The sequence below is a fragment of the Mastigoproctus giganteus genome, chromosome 1 (assembly GCF_048544385.1).
Source record: "Mastigoproctus giganteus isolate SK-2022 chromosome 1, ASM4854438v1, whole genome shotgun sequence".
NCBI lineage: Eukaryota > Metazoa > Arthropoda > Arachnida > Uropygi > Thelyphonidae > Mastigoproctus > Mastigoproctus giganteus.
In genome coordinates, this window is record NC_143575.1 from 251,645,292 (window position 1) to 251,669,531 (window position 24,240).

General features: G+C 35.9%; 1 protein-coding gene across 1 annotated transcript in view; it reads left to right on the forward strand.

Annotated features, from left to right (window-relative positions):
* The first annotated feature begins 207 nt into the window (after positions 1 to 207).
* Positions 208 to 24,240, forward strand: part of LOC150091756 (E3 ubiquitin-protein ligase ZNF598) — an 84,773-nt gene continuing 60,740 nt past the window's right edge. The window contains exon 1 of the mRNA XM_090376804.1: positions 208 to 546. Coding sequence (XP_090232930.1) covers positions 379 to 546 — 168 coding nt within the window. The 5' untranslated portion in view covers positions 208 to 378. The remainder of the gene's footprint in view (positions 547 to 24,240) is intronic.

Sequence of the window (24,240 nt, forward strand, 5' to 3'; positions counted from 1 at the left end):
TCTCTAAGTACTTTTATATTTCTAAAACTTATATTAATGAAGAGTATAGAAAATAGAGAGCTTGCAGAGATTGTACCCGCCATATGTTCTGTGTTCTAGAGTATCAATCTATGTCCTTGGACATGATACGATTACAGTAAATTAAGAAACTCTTTTCCCAAGTATCCGTATTGCCAACGTCACTTCCGTTTTATAGACAGACTTTAAGTGGTGTATTTGTCGGATTCTAAAGTTCGTAAGACGTTTCATTGAGTGTATTTGTTTATGTGTAACGATGTATTTATGTAACTAGGCTATTTCGTTATGCGTCAGTTCCCTTGAGTGGGACGTTAACGAGTGTTCTGTTATTAGTTTTCGTCAGTGGTACAGTCTAAAAAGATGGACTCCTCGGATCTTGGAGATGATACCTGTGTTGTCTGCTGCCGGAAAATATGCTATTTTGCAGTAGGAATATGTGACCATCCGGTTTGTCATGAATGTTCTACTAGGATGAGAGTTCTCTGTCGCCAGAATGAATGTCCTATTTGCCGCAGGGATATGGGAAAGGTGTGTAATGTAAATATTGATCGCTTAAAAAAAACCAAAAAAAAAAAAACCCCCAGGTTTTTAATATTTTAGTGAATTGTTTGCCTATTAATAATACCAATGAAGAACACCTTTTATCGATAGATGCTCGAAACTCAAGTTTCAAATCATTCTGATAATGCGATTAATATTTTGAGTACTATATGATCTCCCTCAAGCATGTGATTTCAGCTGTTACATAATGATGTCAATTGTGTAAGTACTCCGATTACAGCCATCGTTATGGAAATATCACGGACGTTTTTTCCTCGTCGCCTTGCTTTTGACTATTTTTCAGCGTCATCTTATGAGTGTTAAAATTGTGTAGAATTCATTACACTCAGCGAAGAGTATATGGTCTTCAAAGTGTTATTTTCTTTAAAGCATCCGCCCAGCATCTTTTTGCATTTATTATAAAAATGGTTATGTTACCATGTGTGCAATTTCCATTGCACGCCCCCAAGGTTTCATAAATAAAATATGGTGGCAGTGAATCGATTTAGAAATCTCTTCCATTTCAGTAACGGCCTGGTCTCTTCAAAAAAAATATATATTTTTATAGATCCTGACGCTTTTATTTACAGGAAAGGACATTCCTAATAATGAATGAAATTACTTCGAAAGTTCATTCATTATTAGGAATTAATTCCTATTTTCCGTTGTTAAATACAGGAAATTCATAATATTTTATTTAAATACTTATTTAAAACCAGAATACTTTATTTAAAAATAAAGATTTCAATTTTCCATCATGTTCCCCCTCCCCCTTCAGAGTACAGGCATCCCTCGACGGGCTTTCCGTTGCACCACTTTGGTCGTAAGTCGAATTTCATAAAAAATATTTAGGGCCTAACAAATACATAACGAAAAATAATAAACATAAATTACCTAACTTGTAAATTTATTTCTTTTAAAGTTTCATATTTAGTATGCACACATAATAAATTAAAATAACTGAAAAAGGCAGTCGTCTTCATCCCTGTTTTGACTTGAAAAGGCATTTGTTCATCAGTGCGGGAGGTAGAAGTGCTAGAGGATTTTTTTTTTTTTTATGAACATATCCAATATTATATGTACAAATGGTTTAATCTTTCAGTATTTTGCATTCCATAATTTATTTGGCTTAAATTTTGGCTGGTGCAGCATAAGCCTCAGGCTTCCTTGCACCACATGACTAATAATAAAGGCTGCAGCCATTTCTTTGAGCACAAACTTTTTAGGAGATTCTGTTTATTTTTGTAGCTCTCCCTTACCTACTTGTGCAACTTGCTGTACTCAAGAGTAGATCTAGGTTCTTGTGGGTCCAGGGCTGGTGTTCTTATGGGTCCCATTTAGGTATAATGTACATGGTACATTCAATTAAATCAATGTGGTCACTTCCTGAATAATATAATCAGTAAATTAAGACGAGCTATTAGCTCCACTCTTACTAATATTCCATTTGTTACTGTTAGTAAAGATAATAGTTAGTCAATACATAATATTTTAGGAATATATTTTAGAACATTGTTAGACAATGAAAAGTGGGAGTTTGGTTCTACCAGGGTCATGTCAGAGCAAGTGCAGTATCCGCTAACACTAATGTGAAACCTTTACGATTTGTAGAGGATTTTGTCTGAAAAGCTGCTTCAAGGTCATAATAACTACTAATCATTTAAAAATTCAAATGTTAAGAGTGTGTATAAATTAACAATAATACTCCTGACACAAAAAGAATACAAATTAGGTATTTGGGGCCCCTGGACTTGGGGGGGGGGCTCAAGCCCTATTCGACGTGCCTAGATCTGCCCCTGGCTATGCCCTGAGCACCATGTTCTCATTGGTGGCTTATCCACATCATTTTTAACAAGTTGATTGATGTTAGCATTAGTAGGCATATGATGCAAGAAAACAAGCTTATACAGCATCAGCCAAAAAAAAAAAAAAAAGAAACTTTCCAATTTGCTCTAAAACTTTGTCCAGTTCTTCCTTGATTTTATTTAAGCTATCAACTTTCAGATTGACCGATGAAAGTTTGTTGCAGCAATCAATCACCTGCTGGCTGAAGGCAAATTTCCACACAACTATCTTTCCTCTACTTCAATTTCTTTCTTCAGTTTGAATTTATGCCCTCTCAGGTGCATAATCTGAGCAAGAGAAAGAATCCAATGTGACCCCAATTCACAAAGGAGGATCAAAGGGCAAAACAAGTAATTATAGACCTGTTAGTTTAACTTCTGTTCCAGAAAAATTAATGGAGGCACTGGTTAAAGAAGCACTGCAGGATCACCTAGACAAGACTTCAGTTATAGCTTGGACACAGCATGGTTTTGTTAAAGGAAAGTCTTGCCTGATGAATTTGATTGGATGCTATGATGTGGTCACAAAGGAACTGGATGCAGGGAATGACTTTGATATCATATATTTGGATCTTAGAAAGGCTTTTGATACCGTTGCACATGGAAGACTGCTGAATAAATTGGAGCAGTGTGGCATTGGAGGCAATTGCTGCTATGGATAAAGGGATGGTTGAGTGGGAGAAGACAGAGAGTGGTAATCAATGGACACTGCTCAACGTGGACTAATGTTATTAGTGGAGTTCCTCAGGGTTCAGTGTTAGATCCATTATTGTTTTCTGTATTTATAAATTATATTGATGATGGTATATCAAGCTTAATGTCCAAGGTTGGCAGGGTTATTAAGGACACTAATGACAGTGCGCTGCTGCAACAGGATCTAGAAAAGTTGAGCAGATGGGATGAGAGGTGGCAAATGAAGTTTAACATTGACAAATGTAAAGTACTACATATGGGATGCAGTAACCCTAGAGTAGCGTATCAACTGTGTAGTACTACACTGACAGTGGTAAGAGTGAAAAGGACCTGGGATAATTGTGCAGGCAGATATGAAGTTTTCTGAGCAGTGCAGACAGTCTGCAAGAGTAGCTCATGGTGTCTTGTTAATGATATACAGCAATTTTTCTAGCAGGGAAAAAAGAGGTAATTATCCCCTTGTATAAGGCAATGGTCAGGCCACACTTCGAGTACTGTATACAGGTCTGGAGGCCTCATTTTAAGAAGGATGTAGAGCTGTTGGAATGAGTACAGAGAAGGGCAACAAGATTAGTGAATGGAACAAAGGGTTGCTTTTACAAAGAAAGGCTTAAGTTTTGCAAATTACAGTGTCTGGAGACTAGGCACCTGTTAGGTAATCTGATTTTGGTGTATGAAGCCTTGAATGGTTTGAGCCTGCTCAACGCTGATGGGATTCTTCCTCTTGCTCAGAATAATCACCTGAGAGGGCATAAATTCAAATTAAGGAAGGACAGATGTAGGATAGATGTGTGGAAGTTTGCCTTTAGCCAGCGGGTAGTTGGTTGGTGGAACAGACTTCCATCCTATGTTGTGGAAGTTGATAGCCTAAATAAATTTAAGGCTGAGCTGGACAGGTATTTGGAACGAACAGAGGGGTGAAATGGGAGCGGGTTTTTTTTTTTTTTTTTTTTGTTGGCTAATGCTGCATAAGGTTGCTTTCTTGCATCATATGTCTCTACTAATGCTAATCCCGTCAGCATTGAGCCTGCTCAAAAGCTGATGGGATTTGAGCAGGCTCAAACCAACCCCGATGCACCTCAATCAAGTCACCACATAAGTGTCTAGTCTCCAGGCACTGCAATTTGCAAAACTTAAGCCTTTCTTCGTAAGAGCAATTCCTTGGGCTCCCTCACCAGTCTCGTTTCCCTTCTTTGTACTGATTCCATCAGCTCTACATCCTTCCTAAAATGAAGCCTCCAGACCTGTTTACAGTAGTCAAGGTGTTGCCTGACCATTGCCTTATATAGAGTTTGTTCAACGTACAAGTTAGTGCAAATGCATCATATTAAACACATCATAGTTTGTTATATTACAGTGCACAACCTTGCCTGTTTGCAGCTGGCAAACCATTACTCTCTCACAGAGTGGCATAGCTGAAGTTTTGGGCTTCTATGCAAAGGCCATTGAGTGACCCTTCTCTCTATTTTTATTAACACGTATCACCAGTGCCTTACTAGCAAAAAAATTATTCATAATGTAAATTTTAAATAACATTTATTTAAAAAATGTAAAATTTAAATAAAACTACTACTAAAAAAGTTGATACATCAAAATAAGCAGCGTAATATAATAACATTTATATAATTACTATTGTTTATAAATGAAAGTAATTATAACATTATAATTATTTTCATTTATAAATTTTTGTTCTTATTTAAAAATTCATCTTCTGTGCTTTTATATTTCAAAATCACTAATTAGTTCTCAGGTCTATTTTTGTGGATTTTTTGTGTTCAATATGCAGTTTAGTGAGGTCATTTAATTTTAGCAGAGCAAAGTGTTTGGAAACTATTGCTTAGCAATTAGGCACATGCAAGGAGACTTGATTGAAGTGTTTAAGGTTTTAAATGGATTGAATTAGCTTGATGATGGTATTCTCACTCTTTCTTGCATAATCGGGGGCAGGCTGTCCCAAGGGTGCCAGGGGTGCCTGAAAACCTGAAACTTGCATACGCATATGAAGAAAATCTTAAAGGGGGTGCCAAATTGCAATTTGCACCCGTGCACCACATTCCCTAGGAACTCCCCTGTGGAGAACGAACACACACAAGGGGAGGTAAATTGAATAAATTAAAGGAAGAACTAGACAAACTGTTGGAGGGAATGGATGGTTGAAATGGGAAGGTTTATTTTATTATTATTATTTTTTTGGCTGATGCTGTATAAACTTCCTTCTTGCATGTTTTTCCACTACTAATACTGAATTAAAAAAGGATGGCTGAAGGATAGATGTACGGGAATAAGTTTTCAGCAAGAGAGTAATTGATTGTTGGTAAATATTACCATCTGGTATTGTGGAAGTGGGTATTTTGAGTAAATTTAAGATAAAATTAGATGTATTATTAGAGGGGATGGACAAATGAGATAGGTAGGTTTTTTTTTTTAACTGAAACTGTATAAACAGAATAAATTTGAATATATGCCTGAGAGGGCATATATTCAAATTGAGGAAAACAGTTATAGGATAGATGTGCAGAAGTTTGCCTTTAGCCAGTGGGTGGTTGATTGCTGGAACAAACTTCCATCTGTCGTAGAAGTTAATAGCTTAAACAGATTCAAGGCAGAACTAGACAAACATTTGGAGCAAGTAGATGGGTGAAATGAGAAGGGGGGGGTTTTTTTTTTTTTTTTTTGGCTGATGCTATATAAGCTTGCTTTCTTGCATCATGTGCCCATGCTATCATCATCTTCATTAGCCATTTTCAATCCACTGCAGGATGAAGGCCTCTCCAGCAACTTTCCAGTTCTTTCTGTTTTGTGCAATGGCCATCCATTTGCTACCCACAAACTCATGAATTTCATCTGTCCTCCGTCTTTGTCTTCCAGGTTTTCTTCTAGCTCCTTTTGGGTACCATTCAGTTATTTTCTTAGTCCACCTGTCATCTTGTCTTCGCACTGTGTCCTGCCCAAGACCATTTTAGTTTTGATAAGAATGTCCTTTACTTGAGTTTGCTGCCTAATCCATGTGTTTCTCTTGTCTAACAGTCTGATTCCCAATATAATTCATTTCATTCTTCACTGTGTAGTTCTTAGCTTCTCTTCCATTCTTTTGGTGAGTGCCCAAGTTTCACTTCCATAAGGTCATGGTGTGGAGTATACATTGGTTCATTATTTTACGTTTCAGACAAACTGGGATATTGCTCTTCAGAATGTGACTATATTTCCTGAATGCTATCCAACCAAAATTTATTCTTCTCTTGACTTCCAGCCATTTATCATTATTACAGCTAATGACTTGTCCCAGATAAGTATATGACTCCACCTTTTCAATTACTGCTCCTTCAATCATTATATCCCTTTCTGTGGCATACTTATTCATCATTACTTTTGTTTTAGCCATATTCATCTTTAGTCCAAAATCTTTACCAATTCTGCATAACTGATTTAAGATTTTCCTCTAATTCTTTCGGATTGTGGCTTATGACCACAATGTCATCCGAAAATCATAAATGGTTTAGGTACTCTCCATTCACATTAGACTGGTCGCAGAAAGGAGTCAATCTTCTGAAAGCTTCCTCAAGGGCAGCAGTAAACAACTTTGAAGATATTGTCTCCTTGTTGAACTCCTTTCCCAATTTTAAATTTATTACTATCTTTGTCTAGTCTAATAAAGGAGGTAGCATTCTCATATATTTTCTTCAAAATCATAATATATGGGGTATCTATGCCTTGTCTTTCCAGTGCCCAAAACATTGCCTTATGCTGTATGGAGTCAAATGCCTTTTCATAATCCACAAATGCCAGGAATAATGGTGTTTTATATCCATTTGCTTTGTCCATTAGCTGTGATATTATGTGAAGGTGATCCATAGTTGAGAATCCTGTCCAAAAGCCAGCTTGCTCTTTCGATTGATTCTCATCAAGTATTCTTTCTAATCTGTTAGTAATGACCCTTGTGAACATCTTGTAGATGTGGGATAACAAGCTAATTGATCTATAATTTCTAATTTCTGATTTATCTCCTTCCTTATGCAGCTTTTCTAATGCATTTTGTGAAGAAGAGAGTACCTAAATGCTAAGGAGTGGAATGTTATTCCACTCCTTAGGCACCTTTTCTAATGCATTTTGTGAAGTGTCTTACCTGTTTTTGTGTCATGTCTCTTCCTCCAAATTTTAACAACTCTACAGTAACTTCGTCTTCCCTCAGGGCTTTTTGATTCTTCATTTTCTTCAATGCATGTTCTACTTCATCAGGAAGGATATCGGGTATGTCGTATGTGTTACTAATTTGTGACTCATCTTCCCCACTGCTGGCATCATCCCCTCGCTCCTTGTATAATGTGCCCATGGTAATGCTAACTTAATTTCTCGAATCATCTGACAATTTACTACTACTACTAATAATAATAATTTGATGCAGTTCCGCAGTGGAGGGTGCTATACAAGGTAGAATCATCTGTTGAAATTACAGGCAAGATTCTGAGATGGATTAGGGATGTCTGAATGATAGGAAGCAGAGCATTATTATGAATGATAATTCACCCTTCAGAGTCACCTTTCAAAGTAGTCAGAGCTATAAGTGGGGTTCCTCAAAGATTTGGTGCTTGAGCTATCTTTGTTTTTGATTTCTTGAATGATATTGACAAAGGAATAAAGAGTAAAATGTTGAACTTTTGTAGGCGATATGAAATTCAGGAAGGTGGTTAACAGTGCAAGTCAGACAGAATTTCTGAATGATTTTGATAGGCTTCATAGATGATTGGGGAAATTCCAGTTACAATTTTATCTTGCTAAATTCAAGGTTCTACATTTGGGAAATAATGACCGGAGAATAACTTGCACATTAGATGGAATAGAGCAAATAGGGCGAAACTAGATGATGTTGTAGAGGTATCATCTTTTAAGGGTGCAAAAGGTGATATTGTTGTACATGTTGGTACTAATGATATTAAGAGTGAATGATCTGAGGACTTAAATAGTCCACAGATTAGTCCTTAAATAACAAGCATAGGGCAATGTTGGCAAAAAGTCACGAGTTAGGATTGAATTTGACAGTGTCTAATTCTGCTCAGAATGGAGAGAATGTGCAAGGCTCATGGGATAGAATTTTTCTTAGCATGGTCTGTGCTTGTTAACAGGTAAGTCTGTTTTTACAGAGATGGGATACATTTAAATAGAAGGGGTGCAAGGATATTTGCTGATATTATTGAGGCAGTGATAGATGGATCAGAAAACTGCTAGCTTGGCAGGGGGATATGCAGACTGATAGTTTAACTAGAGCCACAGGCAGAGGTGAAAGTGATTCTTGCATTGCTACTATTGGTACATGCAACAGCCTGGAAAGCGAGGTATCTGGGATTTCGGGCCCTGCTGTGGGTCATTATGGAACAAATGAATGCATGGGCTATGTTAGGGTAACTAAGAGTAAGAACATGTGCATGTATACTTGCATGTACACTAATGCTAGGAGCATTGTAAATGAATTTGAAGTACTGGTTAAGTTGTCAAATGCAGACATTGTAGGAATAGCAGAGATGTGATGTCACTCAGACATAAGTGATGCTGAATTTCAATATGGGGAGTATAATGTATACAGGAAGGACAGACAGGATAAGTGGAGGAAGTATGCTCTTAGTTAAGAAGAATATTAAATCTAAGGCAGTGCATCTAATTGACTTGGGTGACAAGTGCAATGGTGAGTCAGTTTAGTGTGATATAAGCACTAGGAAAACAAAATTAAGAGTGCGAATGTTATAGGCCTAATGACCGTGATGCGTATACCAAATAGCTATACAGGGAAATGGTGGGCTAGCAAATCAGAATGTCTCATAATGAGGGATTTTAACTTTCCAGATATTGACTGGAATTTGTGGGCTGGTTGCTCACACACACTAGAAAGATTTCTGTGAATTTCTTGGACAAATTTTTTCTACAGCAGCACAGAGTGGCAACAAGATGAAGCAATACTCTTGATCTGGTTATCAGTAGTGACTCTTCATGCATTAAGAACCTGCAGGTAAAAGACCCACTTGGTGGCAGCGATCACAGTGTACTAATGTGGAATTGAATTAAAGACATAACTATTGTCAAAGGTAAAGGGAAAAGTCTTTGCTTTCCAAAGGGCGACTACAGTAGTCTCAAACAGTTTTTAAATTGGGTATAGGACCAACTGATGATGTTACCAACAGCAAATTTTAAATGGGAAGTATTCAGGGAGGTAAAGATACTACTAAGCTCTTTCATGCCAACAAAGAAATATTGTTCAAGGCTTAGACCTAAATGGATGGCAGAGAAGAAAAGTGCATGGGATGCATATAAATTATCAGGTGATACAGAAGTCTATGGTAGATATAAATTAATCTGTAATCAAGTCACAAAGGAGGTTAGGCTAACTAAGACAGATTATGAGAAGTCTCTGGCAAAGAAAAACAGCGAAGACTTCTATGCTTATATTTACAGTAGGAAGGGGTTGAATCACATTGGGCCACTTGATATCTGTGGGTTGACTGTGGATAAATTGAATAAGTATTTTGCATTTATATTCTCACATGAGGAATTCTTTAGGGAAGGGGATGCCAGAATTTATCAAACTCTAATGAGGAACTGAATGACTTAGTGATAACTAAAAGGAAAGGGGAGGAGAAATTGTTGTGGATGGACATAAAAAGGCACCTAGGGCAGATGGAATCTGTCCAATTATATTAAGGAAGGCACCAAAGGAGATAAGCAAACCCTTAGAAATAATTATGAGAGCATCCTTGGATTGAGGGGAGGTCCCTATGGATGGGAGATATGTGAATTATCCCCATTTCATAATGGGAAATCAAAGGGTGACATGAGTTACTACAGACCTATTTAGCTTAATGTCTGTTCCAAGGGAAATAATGGAATCATTGGTTAATGAAGTAATGCAAGGCCATTTGGACTGGCATGCAGTTATACTGCAATCACAGCATAGATTTGTCAAGGAACAGTTTTCTATAACCAATCTGATAGGTTACTGTGATGCAGTGACCAAGGGTAATGGATGCAAAAAATAATTTTGATATATACTTGGATTTCAGGAAGACTTTTGATACTGTTGTGCATAAAAGACTGCTGTGAGAGAGATGGGCAGTGGTCTTTCTGTATTTATTGATGGTTGCAGGATAGATGTGCGGAAGTTTACCTTCAGCCAGCGGGTGTTTGATTGTTGGAACAGACTTTCATCTATTGCTGTGAAATTGGATGGATTGAATATATTCAAGGGAGAACTAGATAAAACTTGCAGGGTACGGAATTGTGCCCTGTTTTTTTTATTCCTGATGCTATCAGGCAACAGCAAGTCTGCATTTAGAATATTTGGTTCGTGTGTCTGAGAAAAGGAGCTAAATATGGGTGACTTTTTGTGGGGATAACAAAGGATTGTTTTTATGGTGAAACTAAAAATGAGGTGCATTACAGAGCTTGGAAACTAGGGATGTTGGAGGTGATGAGCGAGATCTAATTGAAGTGTATAAGTCACTGAGGGGTAGGGGAAATGAACAATGATGGAATTTCTCATTAAATGTGACACAGAACCCACTGAGTGTCAAAATAAGCTATTGGGAAAAACTAATCGACTGGAGTATAATTTTTTTTTTTTTTTTGTTGACAATTGGAATAAACGGTTCTAGGTAATTTTGCCGTAAAAGATAAAATAAAAGCGGGACATTAAAAAGGACATAACGAAACATGAAAATTTAATAACAAAGTAAAAGTTAAAGACTTTATTGCAAAAAATGAAAATACAAAATATTTTAATACATTTAAAATGAGTGTAGATTCCTGGCAATACTGCCCAAATAACTGATTTTATTTTGTGGATCGTACCTAAGCACTTGTCTTTGAAGTCTTTCATTCATAGTATTATACTTCTTTTTTTTTTTTTTTTTTTTTTTGCTTGTTGATTCATCTCCACGTTCGGCATTGCACTTTTTCTTTTTTGCTAAAATTTCCTCTTTCACTAAGAGAGGTATCAGTTTCCAAATACTAGGATGAATATTTGTAACTGAGTTTTGTATTTGTTGTGAAAGCCTTCTACACTGTTGTTTGTTCTTGTCATATTGTCACATATCTGTTGATAGACGTTCCTAAGTTCTGTGGGAAATGTGGGTTCAACTCTGCACCTTCGAGGCCCTTGGCTTCTTTCTCCTCCAATGTAGCGTGTTTCAAAATAAGAAACCAACTCTTGGGGCAAATCATCGGTATCTGTCAGCTTGATAAAGCCATCAATAATGTCGCTAACTGGAAGAAATGCTAACGCTGTAATGCATTTAATTTTCATATTAAATTCAGCATCTGTTTGATAGCACAACTTTTGTCCGATATCAATGATTTCACGGTAAATGTTTTTTCCCATATGAAACAAACAGCTGGTTTTAGTTGTATTCAGTTATATGTTAGAGAAAGCGATGTTACTTCCTTTCTCAAAGTCGATCATTAAGGATTGAGGATCTAATGTCGGACTTAAGTTCTTTACAATATAATAAAATCTGCTCTAAGTTTCTTCAGATTTCCCTGGAAGTAAAACAAACAGACGAGGGATACTGCTATTTCTTATCATTATATGTAACGTATATAATAGGCAGTAAATATCTGGACTACATTTAAATGTTCCATCACATGCCCAGTCCTTAAATTTCACCAAATCATCTAAGCCAGATTCTGTGCCAAAATTCTGTCTACATCATGTTCTCCACTATCAAATAACAAAACATTTTCGCCATTTTCAAGAAACTTATACTCATCAGGAATCATGTAACCATTTCTTTTTTTTTTGGGGATAGGAGGAGCTTGATTCTTCTCTTGCCTCCAACTTCTAATATTGCGTGATCAATTTGTTAAAGATGGCATTAGAGAACAAGCTGTTGTATCTAACTTAGCTAAAGAATCGATAATTAATGCTTTCGAAGACTGTTGTGAATTAGTAGCCACCTCTTTTATATTTGCCATAGCTTGGTAAACTTTTGGTTTTGACAGGTGGGTGGGATGACTGTGCCCACTGAAGGATTTGCAAGCTGATATGTTATTTTCTAGTATAGAATGTAACCTGGCTTTACACTCTCATATTTCATGCTTCAAGTAAGTTTTATCACCGTATTTTCTATCATGTCGATATGCGTAGTTGTTTTCATCCACTATTTTAAGACCATCATGTCTACTTGTCACTGTATATACATCATCATCATTCTTCTCTTTCTTGATTCCCTTCTCTCCCCCCCCATATTAACTCTGGAATTTTTTTGGCTGGTGCAACATAAGCCTCAGGCTTCCTTGCGCCATATGGCATAATAATAATTATGATGGCCGAGATTTATATATTATAAAAATGGGGGTACTGTGAGAACTTTGTCAATGGAGAAATAAAACCAAACTGTCAACTAGCATAAATACATTCTGTCGAAGGCGGTTGATTCGTCAATGGAGAAACTGCGAGAACTTGTCAATAGAGAAATGAAATCAAACTGTCAACCAGTTATTTTATCTTTTATTTAATTTTTATTTTAATAATAATAATAATATAAAAATGGGTGTACTGCAAGGACTTTGTCAATGGAGAAACCAAACTGTCAACTAGTTTAAATACATTAAGTCTGCCGAAGGCGGTTGATTCATCAAAGGAGAAATGAAACCAAACTGTCAACCAGTTATTTTATTTTTTATGGTGTAAATACCGGACACGGAAATAAACTACCTTCCTGGGTGGGTAGTTTATTCCCACAATTTCTAAAGTAGTCCCAGAATTTTCTAAAAGAGAGGTTAAACAGTTTCCAAGTAATCAGTATTTTCTAAATTCCCTATTATTTTTATAATGGGGGTTTTAGTCCCTGCCTGAGATTGCTGCTCATCAAGTTTAACAATAAAATTTAAGGAGCAACTGGATTAATGCTTTCCAGGAGCAACAAGAGTATAAGAGGGGTATGGGTTTTATAGACATCTTGTGTGTGTGTGTTTTTTTTTTTTTTTGGTGATGCAGCAAAAGTGTAGTTTCATGTATTTTTTGCATGTATACAAGAAAGCAAGCTTATACAGCATCAACCAAAAAAAAAAAATAAAAACCCAACATTTTCTATTTCACCTATCCATTCCTATCCTGCTGGCTAAAGGCAAACTTCCAAACATCTATTCTGCAACTGTCCTTTCTCAGCTTGAATTTTTGCCCTTCATGTGTGTAGTCCATGCAAGAGGAAGAATCGATTTAATAGCTTTCTCAATCCATTCAAAGCCTTAAACACCTCAATCAGATCACCTCGAGGTGCCTATTCTCCAGATGCTTCCATTTTTTTTTTTTTTTTTTTTTTACGAAAACTCCAAACACGAAAGGTATCAAAACCTATTGTACTTAGTACCGTGCATGGGTTGAAGGAGAAGTATGGGAGGGGAGGGATGCCGGAAACTTTGCTCTAGAGACTAAACATGGGTTTCACCACTTCAAGCCTCCAATAAGCAAAGTGGTGGTATTTCACCAGTTGATGAAAGTCATGCAGAACTGAAACCTTTCAAAGGGGTGCTTGTTCCCCTTAGTGAGGAGAACAAGCATCCCTTTGTTCTCCTCACCAACCTTGTTATGATTCTCTGTACTCAATCCACAAGTTCTATATCCTTCCTAAAATGAGTCTTCCAGACCTGTATGCAGTACTCAAGATGTGGCTTGACCATTGCCACAAGAACTTCGTCATACCAAGGGTGGTCAACTTAATTTGTGATGCTATCTACTGTTTTTCTTCAAAATGTGCCATGATCTGCCATGTTAAGAATTTTATAGCATGTGGTTAAAAAAGTTAATCACACATATTGAAAAATGTTGTTTATAAAATCTAAAATCAAACACAATTCAGAATTCATATGTATTTAAATTTTTAATTTATTTGAAGTTTGTGTCTTCATGTCATCTGCCAAGCTTTCAAAATTTACTGTGATAAAGCCAACCATAAAGAATCTTCTGTATGCAAGTCCATAAGTTTGTTGTTTTGGTTTTTTAGGAGCATTAGCAACTAAGGCCATATTGCTCCGGGATATGCGGTGGTCATTCCCTGACCTTTCCGCATCCTCCATATTTGGTGGTGACGGGCTCAAACCCCGGTCTAATCAAGAAGCAGTGTGCTATGCACTGCTGCTGCTCCTTCCCACCTGGCTACGGAGGCGCCAAGTCCATAAGAGCAGAGCAATTCTTTGTTTATTTCAAATATGAAAAGGCTGATTCACATAGATATTTGGAACCAAAACAGGAATTTAAAAGTTCACTGAATTTTTTTTTTATATATTGGGTACTTTTCTTGGCAAACATTTCCAAAAGTCCTTTTCTGATCTGGCTTTTAGGAATATATCATTTTGCAATGTAATAATTTCATTTTCAAGTAATATTTTGAATAATAATCTCTCCATGTGAAAAATCTCAGATTTTTTTATTTTCTGCAATTTGTTTCCTATCTAACTCAACATTAAATGCATAAGAAATATATTGAACAATGTCTTCAATTGTTTTAAAATCACCGAATCTGGTTTCAAAATCATTCACAACTTTCTTAATTTCAGAAACATATTTCCCACTATTAAATTCAAAATCAGAATATTTTTGCAAATGATCTTGCATATTTGCAAAATGGTTGAATTTTTTTTCGTTGAGATCCTTAGCCATTGCCAAAAAATTGATATTTATTTCAGAAATACTACTAATCATGTCACCCACATCTTTATTTTTTCCTTGTAATTCCAAATTCAGATCACTTAATTTACTGGTAAAATCTGCCAAAAAAGCCAGATCACACAACCACTCTCTACCTTGTAGCTGCTGGTAATCATCTCCCCTTTGAACAACAAATTTTTTAATTTCATTCAGCAAATTTCAAAATCTCTGTAGAAATTTACTCGGACTCAGCCACCTCACATCTGTGTGTAATATCAGATCTTGTTCATTTTCATCAAGTTGCGTTTTGAAAAGTCTCCTTTGAAGAGATTGTCCTCTGATGGAATTCACGATTTTGAAAGCTATGTCCATAACACTTTTAGTATTTAATCTTTTGCGGGTTAACACTTGTTAGTGGATGATACAATGGTAACTCAAAAAATCTGGGAATTCATCATCCTTTTGGCACAATGCAATGAATCTGTTAAGATGTCCAGTCTTTACTTTAGCTTCATCTGTTATTATTGATATGAGCTTAAATAGTGGTAATTTAATTTTTTAAATAAAATTTTTAAAAGTGTTAGATATATCAAGACCTCTAGTTCTTTCTTATTAACAAAACCATACCCAGGAGTTCTTCTCTAGTGGCAGAATCATCGAAAAGCACACAAATAAAAATGAGCAATTGAGCTGTATCACTGACGTCTGTAGATTCATTCAGTTGTAGAGAAAAGGACACACAATTAGCAATATGAGCAGGCAGTTGTTCACTCACAGGTTTACTCATTTTTTTCGATGCATTGCATCACAGTATTTCGAGATAATTGCAGATCTTGATGAGCACTTTTAATTTCATTTTTGTTCTTAAAATTTTCAAAAAGAGGATCTGTTATTTCTAAAAATGTCTTTGATGAATTGACCATCAGAAAATGGTTTGCATTTTTTTGCAAGAAGATGACTCACTTTAAATGATGCTACAGTTACTGCTTTAGATTGTAAATTAGGTTTCACGAAGAAATTTTGTTGTGTGAATAATGTGGATTTAAGTTCTTTTAATTTGTTTTTTCTAAGGTCACTGTTGGGTGGAAAATCCGACTGGTATTTTACATAGGGTGCATTGAAGTGCCTTTCTAAATTTCCTTTTTTGGGTATAGCCACCGAAGCATTGCAAATCAAACAACAACATTTTCCTTTTATCATTACAAAAAAGTATTCTAGTTCACACTCTTGATGAAAATGAAAAGTTTTTACTCTTTTTTGTAGTATTTATTTGAAATCAATGGGTATTAAATTAACGTACAAGTACTGTCCAGTTATTAATATTAAGTAAGCTAAATAAGTATTCGACACAACACAATGCTCTCCACAACGTAACTGCATGAATTTTCACTAGATAAGCTTAGTGGCTGCTCAGCGACAAGAGTAGCCACGTGGTTCAACGGATTTTTAATAAGCGTGTGCATAATAATAATATTTAGATTTTGACTAAGCTGTTTTTTTATATATATTTAAAATTCGTTGTGATTGACCGAAATTAAAACTGCGATCGACTCGTTGGCCACCACTGCCTTAAAAAATGGGATAATCACCTCCCTACCCCTACTTGCAAAATTCCTGTATATCAGTAACAAAACTGCATGAGCTGGCCTGGCAGCCTGTTTGCATTGCTCAGAGAACTTCATATACATTTTCCACTACCCTGAGTGTAGTGGAAAATGGATATGAAGTATTATTCTGGGATTACTGCCACCCATATGCAGTACTTTGCAATTGTCAATGTTAAAATTAAATGCCATTTCTCAACCCATCTGCCTAACTTTTCTAAATCCTGTTGCAGTGGCATACCGTCATTCCTGTAATTACCATCCTTCCAACCTTTGTATCATCTGCAAACTTGAACATTTAGTCTGATATGCATTCATCTCTGTCATTGATAAATATAGAAAACAGTGATGGGGGCCAACACCGAACCCTTGAGGGACTCTACTAATAGCATTAGTTCATGAAGAGTATAGTGTCCATTGATTACTACTCTGTCTTCTCCCACTGAACAATCCCTTTATCCATAGCAGCAACTTGCCCTTCATGCCACACTTCTCCAATTTCTACTGTAGTCTTTTATTTGCAACAGTGTCAAAAGCTTTCCTGAAATCCATTTATATGATATCAAAATTTTTTGCATCCAGTTTCTTTGTGACCACATTGTAGTATCCAATCAAATTGGTCTGGCAAGATTTCCCCTTAACCAATCCATGCTGTCTGAAGTATAGTAGTTGCCTCATCTAGATGATCCATCTGCAGTCTGCAGGAGCCTACCCTGAATCCAAGGATGCTCTCATAATTATGACTAAGGGTTTGCTATTTTATAATTGGATAGATCCCACTGCCCCAAGTGCCTTTCTCATGTTTAACTTCAAAACAATTTCTTTTTCACTTTCTTCTTAGTTATTTCAAAATCATTTATCTCCCTGTTAGTTTGATAAACGTCAGGCATCCCCTTTCCCTAAAGAATTTCTCATGTATGAATGTAGGTGCACAATACTGATTGAGTTTGTCAACAACCTGAGCAGAATCGTCAACAGTCAAACTGTTGGTATCAAGTCGCTCAATGTTTCTCCTTTCTCTACAGTGTTTATATAACTAAAGAAGTCTTTGCTGTTTTTCTTTGTGTCCTTTGCCAAAATTTGCACATAATCCACCTTTGCTTGCCTAACCTTGTTTTTGACTTGATTACAGACTAGTTTATATCTACCATAGGCTTCTCTGGCACCTGGAAATTTATATGCATCCCATGCATTTTTCTTCTCTGCCACAAGTCTCATTAGTTCATCTGACATCCATTTGGGCGTATACCTTGGGGAGTATTTCTTAGTTGGTATGAAGAAGTAGCTTCTGTGAATAATTCCTTGAAAGCTTCCAATGTAGATTTTGCTAATGTTAACATCATCATAGATTCTATAGAATTTAGAAACTGTGTGAGATCACTGTAATCACCTTTTTACAAAAGCAAAAACCCCTTCCCTTTACACATGGTGGTAGTTACATCCTTAAGTAAACCCCAGATCAATACACTGTGATCACTGCCACCTAGTGGTTCTTTTATCTGCAAATTTTTAATGCATGAGTAATCACTGCTGATAATCAGATCAAGAGTATTACTTCTTCTTGTTGCCTTTCTAACAGATGGGCTGAGAGGTGGCAAATTACTGCATTGTCACACCAAAGTCAACTGTAGCAGCAACCCCAGAATAACAATCCAGCTGTACAGTACTACACTCGAGGTTGTGGAGAATGAAAAATCTTGTTGGTAATAGTGCAGTCAGATACGAAGTTTTCTGAGCAGTGCTGACAAGCTGCCAGAGCAACTAATGGTATCTTGTGAATGATATACAGGAATTTTGCTAGCAAGGATAAGGAGATGATTATCCCCTTAATAAGGCATTGGTCAGGCCACGCTTTCAGTATTACATACAGGTCTGGAGGCCTCATTTTAGGAAGGATGTAGAGTTGTTAGAACGAGTATAGAGAAGGGCAACAAGACTGGTGAGGGGAACAAAGGGATGCTCTTATGAAGAAAGGCTTAGTTTTGCAAATTGCAGTGTCTGGAGACTAGGCACCTGTGAGGCGATTTGATTGAGGTGTATAAGACCTTCATTGGTTTGAGCAAGCTCAATGTTGATGGAATTCTTTCTCTTGCTCAGATTATACACCTGAGAGGACATAAATTGAAATTGAGGAAAGACAGTTGTAGAATAGATTGTGTGGAAATTTGCCTTTAGCCAGCAGGTGGTTGATTGCTGGAACAAACTTTCGTCAGTTGTTGTGGAAGTTAATAGCTTAAATAAATTCAAGGAAGAATTGGACAAACTTTTGGAACAAATGGATAGGTGAAATGGAAAGTGTTGTGTTTTTTTTTTTTTTTTGCTTTCTTGCATCATATGCCTCTACCAATGCTAGCATGCTGCTGTAGAAAACAGTCATCCAATAAATTCACAAAAGTCTTACTAGTGTGTCAGTGACCAACCCACAAGTTCCAGTCAATATCTGGAAAATTAAAATCCCACATATAAGACATTTTGATTTATTTTCCACTTATTTCTTTGTACAGTTGTTCGTTGTACTCATCTGAGCCCATTAAGCCTATAACTCTCGTTTTTGCTTTCCCCGTGCTTATGTCACACCAAACTGACTCGGCCATTGTCCTGGCCACCAAAGTCAACTGGATGCACTGGCTTAGATTTTGTGCTTTTAACTAAGAGCATAGCCCTCCCCCTCCTATCTTGTCTGTCCTTTCTGTACACATTGTACTCCTCATATTCAAATTCTTCATCCTTTATATCTGATTGACCCCATGTCTCTGATATCCCAACAATGCAAACATTGTTGGGATATCCTGTCAATTGTGTTTCTGATGATATTACACTGCATTCACATTTCAGTTTGAGAAACCTTGCCTTGCACAAATAGCCCCATCTTCTCAAATATATGCCAACAGTTTCTTAAATCCTGATTCTTGGCAACTCTTAAGTGGGGCAAAGAAAACATAGTTAACTTCATTTCTTGTAAAATTCAATCCTGTCTTATTTCTTGTAAAAACGAATTTCCTACTCCTATGCTCATCTCAATTGACACCAAATTTCTAGACAAGATAAATATCTGTATTAGGAATTACCCTGACTTCTAATCTCTCTCTTTCCTGGAATAAGCACGTCGCAAATATTGCTTACTATGCACAAAAAATAACTGTTTTCTTTTTTTACTCTTGGCATTTCTTTTCTTCTAAAAAACTACTCTAAATCTCAAATTTGCCCTGCCATTAGCATTAGTAGAGGCTGGGGCTTACAATACAGGTCAAAATCTTAATACGTGTATTTCGGTATTTTTAATTTATGAAACCGGGATACCTGTGTTAATACCGGTATTCCAAAAACAAACATTTTTCTCAATAAATTTTGATGAAAATTAGGTGTAATAAAGCAAGTCAAAAAACAAGTACCGTAATTACTTGAATTCATGTTTTAAATAAACTTTTATTGCAATAATAAATATTCTGAAAAAAATCATTAAAATACATTTATTCTAAAAACAAAAAAATACATATTGTTACTGCAAAGTTTAATTATGTTTAAGCATCCACACTACCTGTCTGAATAAAATGAGCTTTTAAGAAACATAAGCAAACAATAGTATGATCGTTTAAAATGGATCTAATTTTGGTACATACAGTAGAAAATACAGAAGAAAAGTGGCAGAAAATGTCCTTTCAGATTCTATTCTGGTACTATTGTACTGAGATAATCATAGATGATCTCAGTCCATATTTTCTAGGCTTTGAACTTTTTTAGCAAAAATAGTTAAGTATTTCATTAATTTCCGACTCAAGTTCATCTTTTAAAATCTCATTGGAGTCTGGAAATTTCTTATTTTGGAAAGAATTTGCGGAACACTGATGTTCTGTTCCATGTTGGTCTTCCATGGTTGAATTATGCTTATCATTTTCTGAAGGAGAAAGACGTTTTATTAAGCGAAGTATAATTTTCACTATAGTATCTTTACTGAGTCTGGGAGAGAGCAAAGAGTGGGGATAAGGAATAAAGAAGAGAGCAAAGAGTGCAGTTAAGGAATTCTTCGTGTATATAAATGCAAAGAACAGAAGGACAAATCAGATTGGACCCTTATGTAATGGACGTGGGACAGTATTAGATACCACAGCTGAATTTACAGATGAACTCAACAGTCTATTTGGAACAAATGGAGGGGTGAAATGGGAGCGGTGTGTTTTTTTTTTTTTTTTTTTTGTGGCTGATGCTGCATAAGCTTGCTTTCTTGCATCGTATGCCTCTACTAATGCTAAAAATGCTAATGTTACTTTGCATCGATATTTACATTAAAAAAACCCTGTGTCAATGAGATATTATGGAAGTGAAATTGAAAAATATAATTAATGATGTTGAAATTTCAAATGATTATTTAACGGGAACTTTTGTGCCTACAGGCGAGTAAGGCTCCTATGGTTGATGGCATATCCCCTATAATCTTAAAGGAGGTGGAAAGTGAGTGCATTGAACCATTTAAGGCTAGTTATGAGAGCATCACTGGACTCAGGAGAGATTCCATTGGATTGGTGTAAATTGGAACATAAAGGCGGTTCTATGAGTGTAACGGGAAATTACCAACCTGCCAGCCTAACTTCAGTATGGGGAAAATCATGGAGGCAATAATCAATGGTGGAATTCAGGATCATTTAGGATACACAGCATGGTTTTGTAAAGGGAAAATCGTGTTTAATTAATCTGGTTAGCTATTTTGACAGGGTCACTCAAGAGCTGGACTTTGGGAATAATTTCAACATTGTTTATTTGGATTTCAGCAAAGCATTTGACTCAGTCTCACATGAGTGGTTACTTTATAAGTTGGAGCACAAAAGGATAAAAGGAAATGAATAAACAGAATTGCAAAATCAATCACTAACCTTCAGAAACAGTCGTTTGCAGTTCCACATAAGGTCTACAAGCCAGTCATTCAAAACCGTTGTCTAACCCAATGGCAAGAACTCTGGCAAAAACAAACATCGAATAAATTATATGAAATAAAACCAGAAGTTGAGAATTGTAAAACGAGCATAAGTAAATAATAATATAATACCACAGAAAATATTTAACCTCCATACATTCCAACAAGATTTATATACAGAGAACATACTATAACAAATGAACTGGTGCACTATGATTTCTGTTGTCAATGCACCAATAAACACCAAAACAACAACCACCACCATTTATGTATGAGTTGTCTTAATTTTTCCAGTTCATGCTGCCATTTCATATGTGTGTTTCCAACTCAGATGCAGTTTTAATAGATAACAGCACAAAAATATCTTTGAAAATTGGAGGAGGGCATCACATTGGTTGGCCATTGTTATGGCTGATGCTGCATAAGCTTGCTTTCTTGCATCGTATGCCTCTACTAATGCTAAAAATGCTTTTTTAGCATTAGTAGAGGCATGCGATGGCTTTACATAGAGTCAACTTAAAATGGGTCTCTAGAATTGAGATCCAAATGTTGATGAAATCAAATTAAGTGACACCACACTTAATTGATGTATATGCTGTTATATAGCTATATAAGGTGTTATTGCTTCAAAAAAGGGAAAAAAAAGTAACAGCAAGTTTCTTTTTTTTTTTATTAGTTTTTTAATGAATTAAAAAAAAATTTTTTTTAATTATGCTTTAATTTTGGCAATTATTTTATTACATTGCTGGACAGTTAAATCAAAACAATAGGAAATTAATATTTTAAACCATTTATGTACAGATTTTGTTTTTATAAAACTTCAAAATTTCATGAGAAACTCCCAGAGTCCACCCCTGTCAGAAACTTACTACAGGGTCTGCACACATTTGGGTAACTCATTCATGAAAAGGTTAAATTGGCTCTCAAGGCTATGTGAAGAAGTTACTTTTGTCCACACAATAGTCTCAAATTATGCCAAGGCTAGTTTGCTGATATCCATCCTATCCCCATGTGGGAATTTACTTAAATTGGGGTTCCCTGTAGAAAAACTGTCAAACTAAGGTAAAACTAGATAAACTCCCATAAACTATATATGTATAAACTTTGCATAAATTTAATGTACATAAATAAAACTATAGTCTGGACAAGTCCATCCTCGTAAAGGATATACATTTAGGGAAGGCGATGTTTAGGCTAAATACATATGTTATCATCATTATAATCCATGAGATATCATCTAATTCAAGTATGGAATTCTTATTCATCTGAATGAAAACCTGATACTGTGCATCTGCTGTGACATTATTCCCCCCCCTTTGTATTTATTTCCTTCCCTACACATTTTTGACTGCAAACATTTAAATGGACAAACCGTGAGTCACAAACATATATATGAATCAGGAGGTAATTTTTATATGTGAGAGGTTGCATACTCTGAGTTTGCTTACTTTGGAACTGTACTGTATTTGGATATTGTCATAAAAAAACTATTGTTTTACTCTTGTGATTCGTAGAACGTCTGGAAACCTTTCCTAATAGTTCTTTATACATTTCAAGGGTAAGTGGAAAGCCTTTCTTTTATAGTACCCTTTGAAAAAATATAACTGCTTGTTTCTTTATAGCTAAGTATAGGTACCTTTTTGTTGACTTGAAAGACTTTAGACTTTTTTTTTTTTTTGTAATAAAGGTTTCTATCTGTTTGGCGGCATTTTTGTTAACATCCAGTGTGGGATCATCTACAATATTTATATGAATTTTCTTCAAGCAGGTCTATCCATTTTCTGAACATCTTATTGTTTCTATAGTTAGATTTCTTTCCTGATACCGCTGATTTAATACATCCTGATCTGGATGTATTAAATAGTACTTTAGCTGTGTTGAATGGATTCATTTCCTGCAAAAAAAAAAAAATCCCCACAGATAAAATATTTGTAATTATTAAAGCATTGGTCTAATAATATTATTCTTGAAATATAAGCACTCCTATTTAAATGCTTTCCCTTTCCCACATTATTTATTTTTTTAAGGTCCCAAGAAGGAATAATCCCACATGGACCCTGCTTAAAGATGTAACTACCATAAAGGGTAAAGGGAAGGGTTTTTGCTTTCATAAAGGTGACTATAGTGGTCTCAGGCAGTTTTTAAACTCTATACAATGGGATCAACTGATGATGTTAAAAACGGTGAATTCTAAATGGGAAGCTTTCAAGGAATTAATCTTGGAAACTACTAGGCTTTTCATACCATTGAAGAAATGCTGTTCAAGATTTAGGCCTAAATGGATGTCGGATGAACTAATGAGGATCGTGGAGAGAAGAAAAATGCATGGGATGCATATAAATTATCAGGTGACACAGAAGCTTATGGTAGATATAAACTAGTCTGTAATTAAGTCACAAAGGAGATTAGGCAAGCAAAGGCTGATTACTAGAAATCCTTGGCAACGGATGCGAAGAAAAATAAGACTTCTTTACTTATATAAACTCTAGAAGGAAGAGGATGCATCAGATTGGTCCACTTGATGTTGGTGGTTCAACTGTTGATGATTCTGACCAGATAGCTGACAAACTGAATGAGTATTTTGCATCTACATTCACACATGAGGAATTCTGTAAGGAAGGGGAAGGGTGGACAGAAGTTTACTAAACTCTAACAGGGAGCTAAATAATTTTGTAATAACGTAGAGCAAAGTGGAGGAGAAATTGTTGAAGTTAAAAATAAAAAAAGTACCTGGGGAAGATGGAATCTATCCAGTTATATTGAAGGAGGCAGCAAGGAAAGTAAACAAACCCTTAGCCATAATTATGAGAGCATCCTTAGATTCAGAGGAGGTCCCCATGGACTGGAGATGTACAAATGTATCCCCAATTCACAAAGGGAGTTCAAAGGGGGACGAAAATAATTATTTGCATCACCTGGAAGACTGCTGTACAAATTGGAAGGGTATGTCATTAAGGGCAAGTTGCTGCAATGGATAAAGGGATGGGAGACAACAGAAAGTGG